This window comes from Clinocottus analis, unplaced genomic scaffold (assembly GCF_023055335.1).
Source record: "Clinocottus analis isolate CAN_PGR_092001 unplaced genomic scaffold, fCliAna1.0.p SCAF_22, whole genome shotgun sequence".
In the NCBI taxonomy this organism is placed as follows: Eukaryota; Metazoa; Chordata; class Actinopteri; order Perciformes; family Cottidae; genus Clinocottus; species Clinocottus analis.
In genome coordinates this window covers 2,620,296-2,641,610 of record NW_027175954.1, presented here as the reverse complement: position 1 = coordinate 2,641,610, position 21,315 = coordinate 2,620,296, and the positions used below count along the sequence as shown (strand labels likewise).

Genomic DNA, 21,315 nt, shown 5'->3' with positions numbered 1-21,315 from the left:
CAAGTTTTCAGTGTGTTTTTTTGGTTCATAAATGTTAATTGTAACCTTTTGCGGTCAAAAATGTCTGATTCAGGTGTAGTTTTGGTTGCTAAAAAAGCCAAGTTGGAAATGGTCAATATCAAGAAACAAGATCGGCTACGTCCACTTCTGGTGTACAGAGAGTTTTATTTTATTTTTAGGAATTTGATTTATACATTAAAAAGGCAAAAAACCTCTACAGCTCATCACTTCAACACTTATCACAACATACGCAGTCTTGATTTGATAAATAAATTGAGAGGAAAACATGTTTTTTTATTTTTTATTTGGGGGGGACTGTCTCTCTTTTTGAAGCTACATTAAGTCATGTTTCATATGCACATCAAATCAAGTGAAAGGTGTCGCTCACAGTAACAAACACACACAAGATGTTGTTTTTTTTGTTCCTCGGTTCAAACATGTCGTTACCTCTCAGCATGCTTGAACTATCGACCTCATATGGCTGTTTCCATGAAGAAAGTGCAAATAAACCCACTGCACACTACATGCTGGACCAAACTACAGCTACAACACCGATGAATAAATGCTTTCACATTATTCAGGTTCCAAAGAAGAAGAATGACTCTCATTCAATGGTAACGTTGCTCCGTGTCTGCTAGATGTGTCAGTATAACAGCCGATATGATGTTCATATATGACGAGCACACACACACACTTTCAAAAGTCATTAATACGACAGATAATCCCTAAAGAAGCCAGGAGCCACTAACCACATCAATAAGTGACCCCACGACTTATCATCTTCTGTCCTTATCCTCTACAATTTGAATTATTTCCCAATATGAACTACAATACATTGACCAAATCAATATGCTGGTCACTGACTGAATGCCATTAATCAAATGTGAATGCATGCGGATGGAAAGAGACACGAGGAGTGACGTAAGCTCTTTCTCTAATGTAAGCAAACAAAACATGAATCAAATTAGTTTCAAAGCTCTTGTTCATTTAAAATGATTATCAAGTATCCTCTTCCTGAGAGTCCAGCAGCTCAATAACGTCAGACTGGTGAAGAAAAGAATATAGATTTATTGCTGAATGCAACTTCAATAGCCGACTAAACATGGACATACGAAGGTAATGCATCAGCCCCTCACCACCTCACGTATGCACTAAAGTAAATCAGTGAAGACCTGCACAATAGGAAGGGCTCTTATGCAGCTCGCAGCAAACAAAGACCGGTCGGGGAGGGGGAGGAACTCCTCATTTGTCTAATAAGGATATTTGAATTTCCTGCTCAGCCCATAATACAAACATCTGCATCCCTCTGCGACCGCAGCTCAGACCCCGTAACGCAAAGACGGCTTCAAAACCTCCAGGTTGGAACAAAGTTAAATGTACTTCACACGACACTTTCTCCATCTCACATGTGCCATGAACTCACAGTTTTGCATGCAGAATAAATTACAACAGAACACAGTTGGCATTCACACAGAGAGATACAACGGGATATGTCTAACACACGAGTCAAAGCGTTTTGCTTTTTGTTCTCCTTACAAGGTTGTACAGCATGTGGACCCTGGTGCGCTTTCGCTTGATGAATGAAGTTAAGTCCTTGACTCGTCTTTTGATGAATGCACTTAACTCCTGATTGGTAAAGTTGTGACTCAGAGCATTAATGTAGCAGCACACCACTGTTAGCGCCATATTGATGTAGTGGAGTAACGTCTACCTGAGCAGAGAATTAAGTCACTCTCTTTGTGTGCGTGTGTGTGTTGTGTGTGTGTGTTTTTTATCCGAGCTACTTCTTTGTCGACGTAGCCGGGCCGGCTCATGGCCGCCGCTCTTGCATTGTCGCGTCCGCGCTCAGGTAAACACGATTAGCTGTCAGCTCTTTTGCAGCTGAGGCAATGCTCCCGATCTCGAATCCTTTTACAGCTGCGTATCTTACAAAATATTTCATTTGGCAATAGTTTCAGCATTGATTAGGCCTGTTTATTAATATTTACAAATATATCCTCCTGTTCCAAGTTATGATTTTTTTTTGTTTTTTTTAAACCGTATAAAAAAGGTAATACTGATTTCTTATGTTTTTTACTTGTTTATGTCTGAAGTGGTGTGAGACAAGCTTGCATATGATGCCATGTGCAGACAGGTGGGGTTTACTCTTTTATACTTTCTTTGTTTTTGTGTTTTTTTTTAAAATATATATTTTACCTTTTTGATGAAGGTAGTCTCAAGGACGTGGTCTTCAAGAGTGGAGGAGACGCAATTAAAATGAAAAACATTCTTTTCAACAAAGAAATGCAAATGCTTATATTACTCAAAATCATCATCTTTAATTTCATTTAGAGATGTGATATTAATTGATTCATAATACTTTATTTGCATCTGAACTACAAATAGCCAGGTAATATATATATATATATATATATATATATATATATATATATATATATATATATATATATATATATATGCAGTAGATCCAGATTTTTTTTTTAGGTAAAAATATCGATTCAGCAGCCTGAGAGGTTAAGCCAAGGACAAGAAAAGTAATAACTGGAGGCTTCTCAGAGAGGTGTATTGATATTTGTATCATCTGGATGGTGGCTGGACAATATGAGGAATATAATCAACCTGAAACAAAACAGGTGAGGGGGTCATGTGATTAACGGAGATCCAGAAGTTGAATCAGCTGTGCTTGAATTTAAGCTTTAATTGATTTGATACATTAAAACAAATATAAAGAAGCAAGCAGACTGGGAATACCCATAGTTCAATCATAATTACTTATGAGTTGACAAGCGTTGATTGGGATGAGGGTCACTGTGACCTTTTTTCTGTCACCCTGAGGTCACTGCCCTTATTTTAAATGTTTGAAATGGCTTCTTTCAACCATTTCTTTGTAATATTTCCACTATACCTCAAAATATCCACATAGAAAAAGCAACAGAAACATTTCCACAATGGATTCCCATTGAACCTTCTTCGAGTGCAAACTCAGACATTTGTTGATTCGCAATCTGTGTAAAAGATGTTCACTTTCTTCTGTGACTCTCTGTCTCTGGAGCGTCTCGACTTGGAAGTCAACGGCTGGTAACACTTGCACACGGAAAAAAAGGCCGCCCTGTAGTTGTCGTTCAACCACCCGTACAGGATGGGATTGACGAACGTGGAGCACATCGCCACGATGTGGAACGCGGTGAAGAGCAGCTTGAAGTCCTTCATGTACAACACGGTGCTGTCGATGTCGACGGCCAACTGGAAGACGTGGAAGGGCAACCAGCTGACGGCGAAGACCACCACCATGGTCAGCAGCATCTTGGTGGTCTTCCTCTTCTTGCGCTGCAGACGGTCGTTTCGACCGCTGGAAATCAAGTGATTCTTCAGCTTATTCCAGATGCGGATGTAGGCGACGCAGATGATGGCCAGCGGGAGAACGTATTGGACGAGGAGCGCCGATATACTGTAGATGCTCCCGTTCGTGCGGCTGCCGGGCCACTTCTCCATGCAGACCTGGATGGACTCTTCCGGCGAGAGGTCGACCGTCCTGTACTCCCTGAAGATGGCGAGCGGGCTGGCCAGCAGGGCGCTGACGGCCCACGTGATGGCGATGACCACGCCGCACATGTCTTTGGACATCTTGGTGTCCGTGTGGTAGACGATGCTCCTGTGGCGGTCCAGGGCGATGACGATCAAGGTGATGGTGGACACGTGCACCGCCATGCCTTGAGCACAGGGCAGCGTGAAGCACAACACCCGACCGAACTTCCACTCGCCGTCCAGAGTGTAGACGAGCGTGAAAGGCAAACACAGCGTGTTCACCAGCAAGTCCGCCAGAGCCAGGTTCACGATGAAGAAATTGGTGACGGTCCGAAGGGTCTTAAACTTGAAGACGACATAGATCACCAAGGAGTTTCCGATGACGCCAAACAATATGATTGTGCTGTAAGCGAGGATGAGAATAACTTGAACTCCGACCAGCTTCGTGCTGTCGTCTAGAATCCGAAAGATCCTCCCATTTTCGGTGTTGTCGGTTGAGCAGCAGTTGGAGGATTGAAGTCCAAGTTGTGGATCTTCCTCTCGAGTGGCGTTGACTTGACCTGCTGTGTCCATGGCGAACAGTCCCCAGAAGTCACCCTGGGAAAAGATGGACATCACTTTTTTTTTTTTTAATTGAATACAACATTGTGGCAAAAATCTTTTTCATTATCCATTTTAAAAGGGGGTATCTGAAAATGTTGTCTTTTGGAACATTTTGAAAAGCATTGCATTTAAAATATATGTATTCTGCCTTCAGACAGCAGTGACACTATTTACAATATTTATGTTGAGGATTCAACAGAGCCGGTGGGGGCAGAGTTGAAGGTGGCAGTCCCGAGTATGGAACGGACTAGGAATGAGCGTATGAGAGAAATGGGCTCGTTGACAGATGGTTGGGACATATGAAAAACTGAGCTGTTAGGTATGTGAGGAGATGGATGGTAAAGACGGAGCTGCCAGGCCAGAGGAAAGGAGGTTTATAGAGGTGTTGTATGACATGCAGGTGATGGATAGAGGAAGATGCAGAGGACAGGACAAGAAGAAGATTTCAATAGATTCTAAATATCTAAATCGCATTACAGTGGAATATCAATTATGATTTAAGATGTCCTTAAAACTATTAACATTAGATGGTGTATTGGACATATTAGGTGTTTTTAGTGCTGAGAGATCCACGGTGATCTATTCAATCTATACACATGCAACACCTGGAATATTGGAAAGCACATTGTTGATTTGTGAATTTGAAGTAAACAATTTGCTAAAAACACTGCAGGTCATGCCTGCAGAATGCTGATCCTAGAGCTGATTCACCGATACAACAACAGCCAGGACTCCCTGAAAGCAGCTGAGGGGATTGTTGCTGTAATGAACACATTTCCAATCCACAGATATAAAGAAATAAAACTCAAACAAAATATCTGGCAATACTGTCAGTCACTCCAACCTCCACTTGCAATATCAATAAGCACAATGCATATTGTTTTAAAGTGTTTTCCTTTTTAAAAGATATTGACATATCCCGCTGCAAGAATATGAACCACGGCTATTTCCTCCTTATATATCTGAGAAGATAAACCTGAATCTGAACCTGTATCAAGAGTGAGGACGAGTAACGACCTGCTGCTGGACAGGACATCTTAAATTAGTAACTAACAGGAGCTAAAAGACACGTAACATGGATCAGAAGTGAAACAACAGTTTTGTTTTGTCCGGATCCAGAGATCAGATGCCAGATCAAGACGCTCTTTACTCACCTCCATAGGCAGAGATGTTCAGATTCCTCTCATTGTTTCGTCCTGCAGTAAAGTTTGGGTGACAGCTTTTCATCCCCTTCTTTTCGTCCCAGTTGTGTCCACAAAACCCTAAAACAATATGAACCACTCAAGCACTAAGAATCGTCTTCAAGGAGGAACAGCGTGCGCTCAGCCGCAGCAAAGCGCGCACAGTGTGCCAGTGCGCGCTGCAGCGCGTAACGTCGGGGGCTCATTACTGTACCTGCCCCGCGAGGCTGTGAGAGAGAGCAACAGATGAGGCTGGTTGGGGAATAGAGGGGAAACACGTCCTTCCTAGTCCAACATCCTCCCCCCGAGAGACGATGTCCCGTTGCCTCACAATGGGTCGTTTAGGATCTTTAGCTCTGAGCGCCTCCGCTCGCGCTGGAATGGCCAATGACGCGTTTCAATGGCCAACACAGAGGGACAGCGTTCATGATGTCAAGTGAGCATTTGTGTTCGACTTTCTCTTAGTCGCCAACAGGGGAAGAAAAGTCAATCTAATCCAAATGGAGAGATGTTTGCAAACAATAATACAATGGGGTTGCCTGCGCAGAGCAATTCTTCCGTGAGGAGCAACTGGGGGTTGATGACAACTTCCTGCTGATTGAAAGGAGAAGAAAGAAACGTATAAGTCACAAATTGTTTCACGTGTCATGCTCAACTAATTCAAAACATGATTACATGAATGCATGCTTTTTTTTTCTAAATTTCTTTGGAGGAATAGTATGTATGGAAGTCCATTCCATATGAGATAGTAAGTGTGCATGCACTGTTGGTGGTAGATCCTGTGGCCCACAGCAGCATGTGTACAGTCCTGAATAAACCACACAATGAGCAAGATAACGTCTGGTAGCTTTCCTGACCAAGCGGCGCTACAGTATGCTTGAGACTCACTGCTGTTCTTCATTCTCTATCTGAACGGTGTCATGCTAACACACTTTCCACCGTGAAGTGCCCGTCTAAAACGACAGAGGACAACTCGGTGCACAGTTACAACATGTGCGTTACTTTACAACACACTGCATTAGCGTTAGTTGGACGGCACTTCTTGTTTTAAGGGCTGTGTGCAGTCTGTGGTAGCGGTCGCCCCCTTTGAGAAACACAGCAACAGCTACGTTACAAGCAATGCTAGTATTTGTTTAGCTAACACGTCCACAGTTAGCTTGCATAGTTAGCATGGCTGAAGAGACATGTGAAGACAGCGCAAGCAGCGCATGCGCCCTTACTATGTCATAATTTTCAGTTTTTATCTCATAATTTCAACTTTTTTATTATTATTTTTTGTCATCATTATGATTTGATTTTGTTGTCGACTTTTTTTTTTGTGGCGGAAATGGGCTTCCATAATTGTGATTGCCAGCAGCTAAGTTACGTAAAGGCCTGAATACATTTGACTCTTGAAGAGGGGTTAAATATGTGCAGACATGGCTGGGTTTGCTTCTGTCCAACAATTTGAGCACATGGGTCAAAAGTTAAACTCTCTGAAAGGACATCGACCCATCCCTCAATTATATTTAAATGTCTGCCAACGTTAAACATGTACAGTTACGACAAACTCTGAGTCAGAAATGTTACAGTGATAATGACAACAGTATAATTTCCTATAGAAGCTTCATTGACCCGCAATTTGCATAATTATTAAAAACCTCACTTGAAATTATACCTTCCCGTCGATGGCGCTGAGTGTTTTAAGAGCAGGACGGCGAGGCTGACTCCTTTCAAACTGTTTAGTCTGGGGCAGGTAATTGTGCTCATAATCTCATCACCACTGTTTCAAACCGAGACACCATGTGGCCATTGGAAATCGAGTTACTGTCATGCAGCCTCCTTGGCAAAAACCTACTTAGCCCATAGTGCAACTACACAGATGGTGAAGTAATGACAGAAACCAGGAAACCCTGAATAGAAGGGCTCGTCCAGAGCGTCCCCAAAGGTTTTAGAAGGTGGAGTTGACCGTACATGATGTCCTTGTTCATACGGATGTCAGCACACAAGCACATTATTCGGTTGTCACATGCACAACAATGTGATTTTAAGCTTTCAGCTCCTGAACATTATATGTTTGACATTTTTTGCTGATTACTTTCTCCACAATTTGACATGTGTTGTGCTGTGCACACGTGTGTGTTTGTTTTCTCCTTCAATTCCAGTAAGCTGTTGTTCATCAGTCATGATTTATGAAGTCATTTAACTGTAATGTAGACCTGATGTTCATTGTGCTGGATTACACAACCCAAGAAAGTGTAAAGAGTCTGCTAATATGTTCATACCAAAAAGAGAAGAATGGATGCCTGGAATGATTTTTTTTTAAAGAATATTATGCATGTTTGAAGCACAGCAGCATGACTTGTAACTGGAGCGCATAATATTTGTATTTTGTTGTAAATGAGATAAAACATGTTCCTCAGGGAAACTGTGATTTATTCATTCAATGTGGTTTAACTGATTAAAAACATCAGGCTGGGAAGGCAAATTGCCCTCCCGACGCTCTGCTCTCAGTGGCTCACATTACTCCGTCTTGGAAAGGAGGGAGTGAGCGTTCCAGTTGGTTGCAATCTGCAGCCACACCACTAGAAATCCTCCACATACTCTCCTTTTTTAGTCAATCAAAATGTTTAAAAAAAAAAAAAAAAAAGCAATGAGGTGAAAGATATTAAGGAAAGGGGATACTTCTCTGTTGGTTCATGTACACATTTTAACACATGCATGACTCAACTCCTTTTTGGTCTTTCCCTGTGTCTCCCCTCTGTGTTCTGTGTGTGGCACCTGGCCTCATCTCCACACCTGCACGTCATCTCCAGCACCTGTTTTCAATCATGTCATCAAATCGTTCCTTTCAACGCTCTCAGTTTGTCACTCGCAGATTGTCAAACACTCTGTCACTGGCGTCTTTTTAAATGAACTTTGTCTTTATCTTTGCAAGAAGTTTGGTTTAGACAACAAACCCATTAAGTTGGGGTTAAGAACAGAGCGTGGTTGACGTTAACCTGACTGGCTCACTATTAAGGAACTACTGAGGAACTAACATCTCACGAGATTCTCGTGATTACTTACGCGACAGACAAAATATCACGGGTCTCCTGCATAAGTCCTGCGGTAGGTCGACCTCTCCACTCCACGCTCTCTATGCTACGTCTGTTGCGAAGACTTTCTAATAATGACTCAGGTGGGTTTACTTTGGACTCATTATAATCGGTGTTAGATGCAGATACCGACCGACTTTCTGCATTTGACGAGTTGGGGTCGATACCGGGTTGAGGGATCAGACGGTATCGTTTTAATTTACTGGTAATTCAAACCGAGTAGATTTATGTTAACTTCTATTTCTCTTCTACCGCTTTCTGAATTCAAATTTCTAGTATTCATTTGTAATCAAATGAAGTTCCTGCAAAATTGATTCAAATGATTTCTGAAAATGTGGTCACACTGATAAACTGGGTGATATTACTTCATGTCTAATGAGATTTTTATTCATGGCTTTTCCATTGACATGAATGTCAATGACTCCAAATGGATTTTTTTTCATTTTAAGGGTTTTCTTTCTTTAAATTCTTTTATTGATCCTATTTAGAGTAGAGTTACAGCTATCCTTGGCTTAACTTGCACCTTTATAAATTAATAGTTCTCATCCACTGTCGTATACAACGACATGCAGCGAGCTGACACCTGAACACGACCGCACACAGTATTGATAGTTATTGATCCAGACAGAACGATTCTTCAGCGATGCACATCGTGTCTGTAGACGACGTGGACACATTTTGTCGCGCTGGGCAGCAGAGATATTAATATACTTTATGTCAGGGCCTAATAGATCAAATAATTGATCAAATGTCACGTGTTCTTTATGAAACTGCAAACCCTTGCAGGATGCCCCGATGTAATGACCACGTGTCAGTTTGAAGATGAAGGGGTTAACTAAGGAAATGTCACACTCAATATTTATCGTTTTAGTTATGCTGTTCTTTTTATCACATTTTCAACGAAAAATAAGCATCCACACTATTTATTGCGAATAAGTTGTATAATATATTTTTGAAAAAAACCCAAGTCTAAATTTAAGTTTCATTGCTTTATCTGTTTTCTTGTGAGGAATTCAAACTATTTTACAAATGCGATACATGCACATAACACATTTACATGGACACCTCTTCTAAGAACAAATATGTCTATGTTATGCCAATAAAATGGCTTTGGAGTGTGTTTATTTAATTTCAGATGCAACAAGACATTAAAGGGGTGTTTTATTCATCTGGATATGCAGGTTTTACTTAAGCGATCCCTCCTAGGTGTGTTTACTTCAAACTTGATCTGTATTTCAAGACACACCGGAGTCCTTTATGAATCTAAATGAGATGATCATGAGGCAACCTGCAGGCACGCCTGCTGGGAATTTCTAATCAATAATATTAAAGCTTGTTGTTCCTTTTTGGGTTCTCAAAGTCCCGTGAAGGTGAAGATCCAGTAACGGCCTGTAGTATACTAGTACACAATCACACCCGACATTCAAAAGCAGAACATTTAAGGGGCAACACACACTTGGCGTATTTATTTTTAATCAGCCATTTGATCTATGTGTCTAAATAAAGAAAACACCATACGGGAATATAGAAATGAAAATCAGATTCCACTCAGTGAACCCGCGCTGAAAGCTCAACGGTGTCAATTTCAGACGTGACTGAACTCAGCGAGGCTCCTCAGCAGGACTGTGCACCTGCAGTCCTCTAATAGAACCCGGGGGCTTGAGCCCGTCGCACCGGCCTCCGTTCAATCAATACAGAGTGCTTCCCTGCAGGATAAGTGCCGAAGTGTAATGGGGAGGCAATTATCCATAATTGGCACTGGTCTTCCACCTGTGTTGCTCAGGTTGAAGGCAGAGATACATTTAGACAGTTGGACCTCAGTGACTTTTTACATCTAGCAGGTACAGTTGCAGTAAAACACCCTGACATCAGTTTGTTGGATCTGAGCTCAGGTTAAAGAGCTTCTGATGATTTAAGATATATTCTATACATGGAAATATAACAGACAACTCATTTTATTATTGTATTTATCGACCTATGTTTACTACGGTATGTTAGCCCGTTGAAAACTGTAGAATTTTGGCTCCAGACCTCCTTCTTCCTGTTTGAGTGTTTTTCCCCTGTGTTTGAGTCCTCGTAAGAACCCCAAATTAATTCCAATACTTGTGTTTATTGTATGTATTTGTTCCGCAAAGTCTTGGGGAAAAAGTTGTATATCTGCAAAAAAAAAGATATTTTCATTGTAACTATGAACATCCAGCATGATAAGAGCCAGATTCCCCCAAAATGCCTCCTCAAACGGTCAATAAGACACCTTCTTGGAAAGATTAGGACCTAAAGAATTGTATTCTTCAACAAAAATCACAATAAAATAAAGGCTTGGCCTGTTAGGAAGGAGTTTCAGTCAAGAAACTGTGTCGTTCGGTTTAAAAATGGAAGAATTCCATATTTTATTTTTCCAAAAGGTTAATGCATTTGCTACAATCCATTAACAGCATTAAAATACTGTAGTAAATAGATCTCGAGTTACTAAAGTATAAAACTTAAACTGAACTTTGATCACGTGATAACAAGATTGTAACTCCTATCTCTATCGAAAGATGGTCTTTGGGGCATCATAAAACATTTGAAAAGCCATCTCTTTGAATATGTATAAACCGTTTCCATCAATGTTTACTCCTCCACCTGTGCTCGAGCACTGCTATGTGGCCATCCACTGTTGAGAAACGACACGTTGAGCGATGGAATATTATACAACTATCAGCAGGAATGTGCGCATGAACAAGACACAAAAGATTCATCCATTCATTCACTGCACTAGTGGTTAAAAATATCAAATGGTTCCTTTTCATTTGAAAAAAAAGACGAGTAGAACAGGACGTGCATGACTACTTTCTTTACACAACGACGATCAGTCCTATTTCACACAGGCCTTGAACAGTCCGTTCTCATAGAACCAGGGTTACCTTTGTGTTCATCCGTCATGTAATGCATAAAAGTGAGCTCAACGATGACACATTTGTTTGCGGCGTTGCCAGGCTGAAGAATTCAAACCTCCCGTCGTCACAGAACCTGCTGATACCTTCCTGTGCGGCCGGCGTCCTTCATTGTTCTCAAAGTGTTCACCTCCACTTGCACACTGTTCCCTCATCACCTCCTCGGGTACACACATATACCTGCACTGTAGTTGTTATACCAGCTTTTAGTTTTCTTGTTCCTTCCTGCGATTTTTCTACTTTGTCTCTTTGTATTTGGTTTTCCACACTGATCCTCCGATTCTACAAATAATGAAAATGCAACGAAGAAAGGTTTGTGTATATGTGGTTCCTATAGGTCTTGTTACCATTTTCAAAGTTTCCCATATCGTTCATCGTGCGTATCTCAGTTGATCCATATCGCCGGGCGGTTTTGTTACTCGCTTTGAATTCTTAAGGGGGATGCTGAAAGACGCTTCAGGAACGTTTCCCAGTGTCGTCATGCGACTGTTGTCATGACTGACAGGAGGCGGACCCAATTATCTGCAGTCCTGAGCCAAAAAATGTAAATCTATTTAATTGTTCATGGCTATTTATTCCCAAGGCGGTATTCAGCTGGATGTTCCCAGGGACTTTTCTCAAATTGTACATGTTTTCTTTTTTCAATCCAGGGAATGTTGTAATAATAATGAAACGGGTAATCTTTATTTATACAGCACTTTTCAAAACAAAGCTACAAAGTGCTTGACATGGTTTCAAACAAGTCAGGACTGCAATGAGGCAAATCAGACACAAATATTACATAAACCAAACAGAGTTGATTTCACTTTGAGATAAAAAAAAAATAAATAAAAAAGATACAAATATTGAACACAAATATGACAGGAAGCAGGTAAAAATACATGTTTAATGGACTGACAAACACATGAAGTTAGCCGTTTACAATACATCAAAATGATACTCTATTCCATCAAAGAACTCATGGCACTTTGTCCAAGGCAACCTTTTGAAGTACAACTCAAGCAAAACATTCCTTCAACATCCGTCATGTCAGTTTCTACTTTCCAGATTTTCTGTCTCAGTCAAAAGTCTATAATCTATAAATTGCTACTGTAACATGAGATTAATGTTGAATACAGCCTGGTGAACATTAATAAGTAATTTAAACATAAAAAAAATACTGACGTTCCGAGTGAACATCTTTGTTTCCCAACGTCTTTCGTCGTGCAGCTGAGCCACAGGACTTGGTTTCAGCTTGTTAAATTAGTCCTTCTCGTGAGCCGTGCCACCCGAGGCCGTCAGGCCGCCATCCAGATGGTGAACGAGATGAACAGGGTCGCTAAAACTGTCAGTGGCGTCACACAGCCGGCGCACAGCAGGGCTCCCACACCACACAGTGCAGTCAGGTAGGCGCTCTTCCTGCTGCACACAATCTTCCGTACTGTTGTGCAGAACTACAAGAAGGAGAGTGAGGATTAGTCAGTGTGGTTTGAGACTCAAATAACCACAAATTGGAAGATCTGCCATGAAAAAGGGGGGAAAAGGGCTTCATCAGCTCCAGTAACACTAGGTGGAGCTACTCGCCTCGTGAATAAGTGGACTGGAGCAAACAACCTGTGAGATTTACTTGCGACAGTATGTCAGTAAATCTGAATTTCAGTGTTAACGTCATTGAGAAATAATCACACACACTATCGTAAGTACATTGACTGTGGATTAACTCTAATCCACAGTTCACTAAATGTAAACGCTAAATCCATGGGAGGCGAAAAAACAACTGACGGTGAATGCTGCACATGCAATGAACCAAACACCTTTTGGCTTTCGAACGTGACCTTTCTCATTTCATAGAAGACAAAGAGTCACACAGTTCTTTCGATTTCTCTTCTATAGGTACTTTTTTTGTGCAAGTCTGCTCCAAAATAAAACTAACTTCTCTTTATGACCCTACATTAGTAATTGGTAGAAGAGCTTCCTTCCTAAAGCAATGACACTCTAAGTGTTTGGGGACTTAGCTCAGCAAGAAAAGTTTGTCACAGCAAACAAAAAAAAGTACTTTCGGAAGGTACTTTCTCAGAATGACAAACTGAGATTGTTAAAGCCTCCCGTTAGCTTGGCTGCAACATTGCGATGCATTTTTATCACAGGATGAGGACTGTGGATTCGACGAGGAACAATATTCTAAAACGGATGATTCGTCTTTCCACTGAGAGGAGAACAGAGACTCTACCTGGTACGTCTGGTAGCTGATGGACATGCCGTATCTGCAGTACATGACATAGTGTTCACAGTTGTACCACAGTAAGCTGTATGTGACTGAACCCAGGAATTTCTCCGCCCTCCTGGCCACCTCGTCCCCGTCCAGAGGAGGCTGGCTGCACACTCTGTCCATGTGGTTGATCAGAATCTTTGAGCCGTACGCAAAATCTTCCACCGAGTCCACTCTGACGCTGGCAACCTTGGCGAGAACCCCCAGCAGGAGGCGGTTGTTTGTGATCATCTTTGCGATCGCAGATTCATTCGTAGAAATCACAGGCAGGATGTCCGGGATGAGGTGAGCCACGCGGTTATCGCCCAGGTAGATGCCAAAGTGTGTGAACATCGTCCTGGGGACTTCTAGTAGATCCCCGCGCTTGTAAAGAGAAAGGTCATGCTTAGAGGCGTTCTCCTCCTCCTCCTTTTTGGACGCCACGTAGAAAAGGTTGAGCAGCTGGAAAAGAAACATGGTGGCAGTGTGCTGCAAAGTGCCGGGTCCCCGTTTTATTTCAGTTGTTATTGGGAGGGGCGGCTTGTGGGATTAGATATTGGTCAACAGTTCAGTAAGATTCTGACCAAAATAAAGGAGCTTTCTCTAATCACTTCGCTGTGCGGTTGGTTTTTCCAACTCATGCCTCGTTGTAATAAGGTCAAAGGTCGTCAATAAGAAGGCTGTCTTGGCTACAAGTTAAATCCTCCTTTTGAAAAGGTCACTCATATTGAGCAATCACGCAAACAGCCTTGGGCTGCACGAGGTTTAGTGGCCATAGAGCGTATTCACGTGACGTCATCATCTCAATCGCGCCATCTTGGGGTCCACCTCGTTAGCCTGCCGCAAGTGGGAGGCAATGGATTTTGCTATGGGTTTTGCGTACTGGAGACAAGTTTTTACACACAGGAAAGTTTCAAGGCGAACAAAAGTCTGCAGGCTTATGCCGTATTCACACCAAAAGCGTAACGCTTGTTTCCCTGATTTTACTTGCTCGACACGTTATGCGGTTAACTCGTTTTTCGCTTTTTCGCAACCAGTTGCGGAAAACATGTTCATGGTTTTCTCCCAAGTTTCCATCCACAGTTCCCGTTGCGCAAGTGAAAGCCATTGATTTTCGCTCGGCGAAAAAGCAAAAGGTGATTAATTACAAGAGTGTGTGAATGGAAACGTGCACACAACCCGATGTATCAACAGAAACCCATGAGAACGGTCCTCACGCTCATACGCGAGTGAAACCGAAGTAAGTTAGACGCATTATTTGAGAAGCTCGACAAGTTGAAGTACAAGCCTGTCTTGTTGAGCTGATAAACTCATATTCTGAATCATTAGTCCCACATCCATAAGGCACAGTACAATAATCACAAGACACGCCGTTTTGAACTGAAATTGTGCCTCCTTCAGGATATAATGGTAATTTCTGAAGAAGAGCGGCATAAAACACAGCAAAACAATGCCGTGCATGGACCCCAACATGGCCGCCAAAGCTTGTTGTGGTCACGTGGGTGAATACGCTCTCTAGCGCCTGTCACCTGACAGCAAAAAGCTTGGCTCTTGGCTCTGGGTGGAGTTTACACGTTCTCCCAGCGTGGGTTCACAGTCCACAGACACGCAGCTCAGGTCTAACTTGCCCGTAGGTGTGAACGTGATCTCTATAAGAGCCCCATGCCCGTCCAGGTGAACCCGGCCTTCGCCTGTTGTCAGCCGCGGTCGGCTCCAGCGCCCCGCGACCCCGGACGGGATAAGCGCTTCGGATAATGGAATAAACAGCTTTTGTTTTTCGTGGATTGTTGCGCAGCGCTTTAAATTCTTGTCATCGTTATTCAGCACTTTCTTTGACATTTAGAAAAAGGGAGGGGAAAAAAAGCATCATAATACATGTGTCAGGCTGCACAGCCACCTCTGACCACTAAACACTGAAAAGCAGTGCAATGTAAATGCAATAAGTGCAATAAGTCATTCTGCTTGTGTTCATAATATTCAATTCAGTTGGATTTTTGTACTATTTTTTTTATTGCTTATTTATAAAACTTGTTTTTGTTTTGTCTCTTTACCCTCTGCTCCTGTAATCCTGTACATTTCCCCACTGCAGGACTAAGAAAGGATGCTCCCATCATATCGTATATTAAATATATATTTATTGAAATGTTAGTCAGTACAGATGAAGCGGAAAGACTCGGCAGTTTATTGACACTGCTTTGATGTGATTGACTGAAATATTGCTACTATTACTCATACAATTCACACGTAAAAAATACATTGTTTTATTGCACATGTGTCATATTTACAACGTTATATTGACAACACTGCTATAAAAGATCAATGATACTGTATATAAATTAAAATATTGCTGGAGTCAAAGCACCACTGTACATTATATTAACTTTAGTAGCGCATCAAATGTGAACAAAAATGTATTTGCCCACACTTTTATGAGCGGGCAGATGCAACTCATATAGCGAACTATTAATGCATTTATCAAAACATTAAACATCATCTTCACAATCGAATGAAAGTATAGTTGTAAAGCAGACTCATGAGGCATCGGGGGCGCCGAACTGACCACCTTTGGGTCAGTTTGGTGCCAAATAAAAGTTCAGGTGCAGGTTATTAGCGCTGAACTCCTTCAACCAGCCATCCACAGAGTGAAGGGGATGAGAACTGTGGGTAATGTAGTTGACGGCGCCATGCCGAAGCACACGATGGAGATCATCCCGAGGAGGCCGGTGAAGATCACGCTGCGCTGGTCTCTGATGACGGATTTCAAGCCCTCGCAGAACTACAAAAGGAAAGACATGCAGTTCACTATTTCACACGTTCCTGATGGACGAATGGCTGCAGAACAGAATCAACCTCGTCAAAACCTTATCATTTCATATCCCGATTATAGTTGGACCACCACATTAAATCAGTTTGCACGGTTAGCCTGGAGGGAAGCATATAGCAATAGCGCTCACCACCAAGTCATGACGGTTAAACTCTAAACTGGATTACAAAAAAAGGCAAAGCGGGACCTGCCACTTGGTTCTGAAGGGCAAAAACTGAGGACCAATTAGTGTTTGTTGCTTCTGCTAATCTGATTTGCTGATTTGCGTTGGAATGCGCACCACTTAAAGTACAATAAGAAGTCATGCCCTTCATTACAAAGGTCGCTTGCGCTACGTTGCAGCCAAATTGGAAATATAGATAACTTTATGCCAACACCAAAAAAAATAATGATTACGTTTTGTTTTGTTTTTTAATGCATTTCTTTGGAAGGAACAAAAGGCGACCCACTTGGTGAATCAACTAAAATGACAATTTACATGCAATAAAAACGTCGGTCTTGCTTTTTGCTATTTACGCCATGCAGTGTGCAATATAAACACATAGGAGTGAATATCTCTTAACATTTTTTTGGAGAGTTTTTCCTGATCCGATGTGATGGATGTCCTGTGTGTACAGCTTGTGAAGCCCACAAAAGCCAATTTGGAAGTGGTGATTTTGGGCTATACAAAATAAACTGAATTGCATACGTTGTGCTCAGAGCAACCCGGAGTATATAAAAGTCAGAAAAGTGACTTATGTGACATGATATACTTTTTACTTACTTATTTAATCCCAACCCTGTTGTTGTTTAAATCTTCTGAATCATTCTATCGTGACACAAGAAGTGTCCTTCACACGTCGTGCTATGTGCTTACGCCTCTGAGAGCAGGTTGGGTGGTTGAGGTTGTAAATGCGTTGAGACCATGAGCTCTGAAGTGAACTGATCCCGAGACGAGCTCTGTCAGGATCTGGGTCGCACGCCTCGGTTAAAACCTTCCTACGGCTCACCCTGACCTAAATGTCTGGACCCGTGTTGGAAAAAAAAACATAATTACTCTCTTATCCTCATAATATGAATCATTGTGCATGTTCTAAGTAATATGTGTTAGAAGGCCAGTGACTTTTCGTTGAACTCTCCTCTCATGGCAGCATCTACACACCAACTCTGAATCTCCTGGTAAGTCCTGGGACAGCAAGTGTCTCTGTTTGTCTAAACATACGGGCGCCTGTCTTTCTATCTAGGCCAGGACTGGCCTGATCGTCAGATGACTGTGGAGAGACCATGAAGACGTCATGTGGGCCTTTATGTATTGATAAACATATGTGTTTAAGGTGCTGGTGTGGGCCGGGCTCGGCACACGGTTTGGGAGATGCAATTTGCTTGTCACATTGTACTTCTGACTCTGTTCCTTCTCCGAAGAATAAATGTTCCTGGTTTAATGAGTTTACTCCACGGCGTCGAGTGAATCTTTCCAACAACCTGTCTGGGGCATTCCTGTGCCAGAATGTAAAGACCTTGTTTGTTTGTTTAGACATGATCTGCTCATGTGGCGCATATTCCTAAATAAAGCTGCTCAGAGTATAATTGTTGTTTAGGCCTTTTGTGAGGACTCTCGAAAAGGGAAGTTAGAGATATTCAAATACATCCACAGGGGCCCAATGGGGAAGTCAACAGGGGCCCAACAACAACATTTGCCCTGCAGGCCTCCACAACACATGTATCCACCCATGGTTATGCCTCCTACTCATTACATGTTATATTCATTGAATGTGCTGTAACTCTGTTACATTGTTCTTTCTGTACACATGACATCTACCCGGGGAGAGGGATCTTCCTCTTTTGCCTCGGTTGTTTTCTTCAATTTCTGGGGAGAGTTCTTTCTGAGCCGATGTGACGCCCCGGGGACAGGGATGATTGTTAACTCGACTGTTTGCTGTCCTGGCTCCTCGATGGTGGAAAGAGCTCCCCATTGACATCAGGACAGCAGAAAGTGTCTACATCTTCCGTCGCAAACTTAAAACTCATCTTTTTTCGACTTCACCTTGAATAAAGACAGCAGCAGCAGCAGCAGCACTTTGGCAGCACTCAGATGGCTCAAACTGATACCACTTTGTAGTTTGACTTTATTGAAGGAATTGTACTCTCTTGATGCTTGTTGTTCTGAGTTCGTACTCACAGTTGAATCCACTTATTGTAAGTCGCTTTGGATAAAAGCGTCAGCTAAATGACATAATGTAATGCAACGTAATGCAACTTCCTCTGAGGCAAATGTGTCATGTGTGTGTGCTCTACAAAATAAACTGAGATGAATTCAACTGACAAACGCACAGTGTAAACAAGTGAAAGCGCATTTGAACACAGCATCTTTCAGTATCGTGATGGCTGCGTCCGCACACGTATCCTCACAATAATCACGTCGTTTGCGTCACGTGTCATGACGATTACCTTCTCCGTTTGCCGGCTCGTCGCAGACCCGTATCTGCAGTCTGTCACAAAGTGCTCACAGTTGTACCACAGCAGGCTGTACGGAACTGCTCCGATGAGGCGCTCCGCTCTCTGCGCCACGTCTTCATTGGGTCGAGCTGCGTCGCGCGCCGTCTTATCCATGTGGTTGATCAGCACGTTGGAGCCGTACGCAAAGTCCTCCAGCGTGTCCACGCGCACCGTGGCGCTCCTGTAGATGCAGCCGAGGATGAGCCTCTTGTTCGTGACGACGGACCCAATGAGCTGCTCGTCGTTTGACAACACCGGCAGGATGTCCGGGATCAGGTGCGCGACTTTATCGTCGCCTAAATAAATGCCGTAGTGGATGAAAACGGTCCTGGGGACCTCCAGCAGGTCTCCCCTCCGCAGGGGCGCCGCGGGGCCGCGCTGCGCGTGCCGCTCGCGGTCCTCACCGGCGTCCGCGCAGCTGGACTGAAAAAGTTTGAAGATGGAGAATAGAGAGAGCTTCTCCACCACGAAGGTCAGCAGCTGCAGCATCTCGAGAGCTTCAAGAGGAAGTGGTCTGAAGTGGTCCAGTCAAAGGAGCTTTTTTATCCTCACTGGCACGAGGAGGCGAGAACGCTGCGAGCAAATCCCGAGGACAGGAGTGAGCATTGTGCACGTATTCTATGTTTTTTTTTTTTTTCTAATGTATTTTTCTCCAGCTGGAGGCTTATTGCTAATTAGACTAATCACCTCAGGAACTGACGAGGATGAATAGGAGGCAGTTTAGTTGTATAAATGTAAGTGATAGAATACATTGAATGCATGACATTGATGGAAAATATAACTCACCCCTAAACGGTATTTCTGACAGCAGCAGGCAGCTATTTTCAGAGAAGAAGCTCAGACAAATAGAGTTGGCCCCTGAAGAAATACTGCAGCTCAACAGTCCAAATTTGCGGTGGAGACCAAAACCAGAGCTCAGAAGGGAGTGAACACTGGACTGACATTATAGGGGCCCAATTGTGTTTTCCAATCCAAAATATCTAAAGTGTTGAAATCACATCAATAGATTTCTTGGGATTTTATATCATTAGAGCGTAAATATTTTCTTACAGCACGCTGTGGAGAACCACCTAGATAAGTGGACCCACAAATCAATATATATCATATATATATATATATATATATATATATATATATATATATATATATATATATATATATATATATATAGTTTTTTATTAATTGAAAGCAGATGCATTTCCTGATATTTTAAAGTAACAATTATGGACTCTTTTATAAGTAAATATCCTGCAGTACAATATTTCTTTCTTAAGTACAGAGAAGCAAAGAGTTAAAAGTGAAAATACCTTTAAAAGGTTCTTCATTCCAGTACCTAAGTAAATGTATTTAGTAACGTCCCACTATTGATCTTTACAAGCTCAAAGCACAAGTCCATAACAAATTCAAAAATGCAAAAAAAATATAAATAATTAATCAAATAAAGAATACAAAAGTACAATATTGCTTTCATTATTGCTAAACTGATGGTTTGTTTGTTTGTTTTTCCAAGTTTTTTGTTGTCCCTTTTGATGATTTGACTGCCTCTACGTGAAAGAAATGTCTAATTAGACTATTGAGCCGATTACGCTCCTGATGAGGCCGAGCAGAGGACCTGGTGGGCCGAGCACGTCGTGGACCCACAGTGGCCGGTCTGTTCCATCATCAAGGATCCCTGTTGGGGGGAGAAAACAGCCGTGTGCCGGATCGTCTGCACCTCCTCGTATGAGATAAAAACATTCCTTTCACCAGATTACCGTAATCCTGTCGGCTTCAGTTACACACATCATTTGACCTAAAAAAATTCTTCATTTGTTGACCAAAATCCTGGCCACAGGGATACATATTCGCTTTATATGTTTAATTTAGACAGCTGCTTTTTTTTAGTAGGAGAAAACTAGTTTGTCCGACAAAACAAAGCAGACGCGCAGTTTGAGAAAGTGTGTGTGATTAATGAGTTCACAGCACTATCGGCTCAAATCTTGAACATAAACATGCACTAAAGTGTCGTCCATGTTTATGGATGGTAAGTGTTAGCTCACGGCTCACGATAAGATGAATGGCACGATAAGCAGACACAAATGAATATACCGGTAACATGATGTGTCCCTGCAGGGCCAAATGAACACACCCACAAACTGGGTGTGAACATGGAAGCCAAGCAGAGAAGAATGACTTCATATGGCCGTGCTCAGGTATCCGGGTCATCTGAGTTTCATTAAAAAACCAGAGACGTCACTAAGTCATTCATGGTAGAAGGTGTCGAGCTCGCTGGATGTTTTTCCGTCATTCAGCTGAGTCGATTTACCGTCTGTGACCACCGGTTGAACCCTGAGGCGGTATTACGACAAACCTTTGCCCTCTGTCATGGGGGGAGATTTACACCACGGTCAAATGGCTCCAGACTTATAGTTGTGACCGACGGGGGGACCCTAACAAGGCTCTTTAAATGTAATTCCTCTTCCGACCA

At 42.3% G+C, this 21,315-nt stretch overlaps 3 protein-coding genes across 3 annotated transcripts; all 3 read right to left on the bottom strand.

Moving 5' to 3' along the window:
• Window positions 1-2,914: 2,914 nt before the first annotated feature.
• On the bottom strand, window positions 2,915-5,400 carry npy2r (neuropeptide Y receptor Y2). Its single transcript, XM_068589257.1, has 2 exons — window positions 5,283-5,400; window positions 2,915-4,122 (listed from the first exon to the last, which is right to left on the bottom strand). Exons 1-2 carry the CDS (start codon window positions 5,286-5,288, stop codon window positions 2,983-2,985), a joined length of 1,146 nt encoding a protein of 381 aa, XP_068445358.1. The 5' UTR covers window positions 5,289-5,400; the 3' UTR covers window positions 2,915-2,982.
• A 7,199-nt stretch (window positions 5,401-12,599) lies between these two features.
• Window positions 12,600-14,026, bottom strand: si:dkey-30k22.5 (lecithin retinol acyltransferase family protein). Its single transcript, XM_068589214.1, has 2 exons — window positions 13,532-14,026; window positions 12,600-12,755 (listed from the first exon to the last, which is right to left on the bottom strand). Exons 1-2 carry the CDS (start codon window positions 14,024-14,026, stop codon window positions 12,600-12,602), a joined length of 651 nt encoding a protein of 216 aa, XP_068445315.1.
• A 2,146-nt stretch (window positions 14,027-16,172) lies between these two features.
• Window positions 16,173-19,337, bottom strand: lrata (lecithin retinol acyltransferase a). Its single transcript, XM_068589211.1, has 2 exons — window positions 18,801-19,337; window positions 16,173-16,325 (listed from the first exon to the last, which is right to left on the bottom strand). The coding sequence occupies exons 1-2, from the start codon at window positions 19,335-19,337 to the stop codon at window positions 16,173-16,175; spliced, it is 690 nt and encodes a 229-aa protein (XP_068445312.1).
• Between the last annotated feature and the right edge of the window lie 1,978 nt (window positions 19,338-21,315).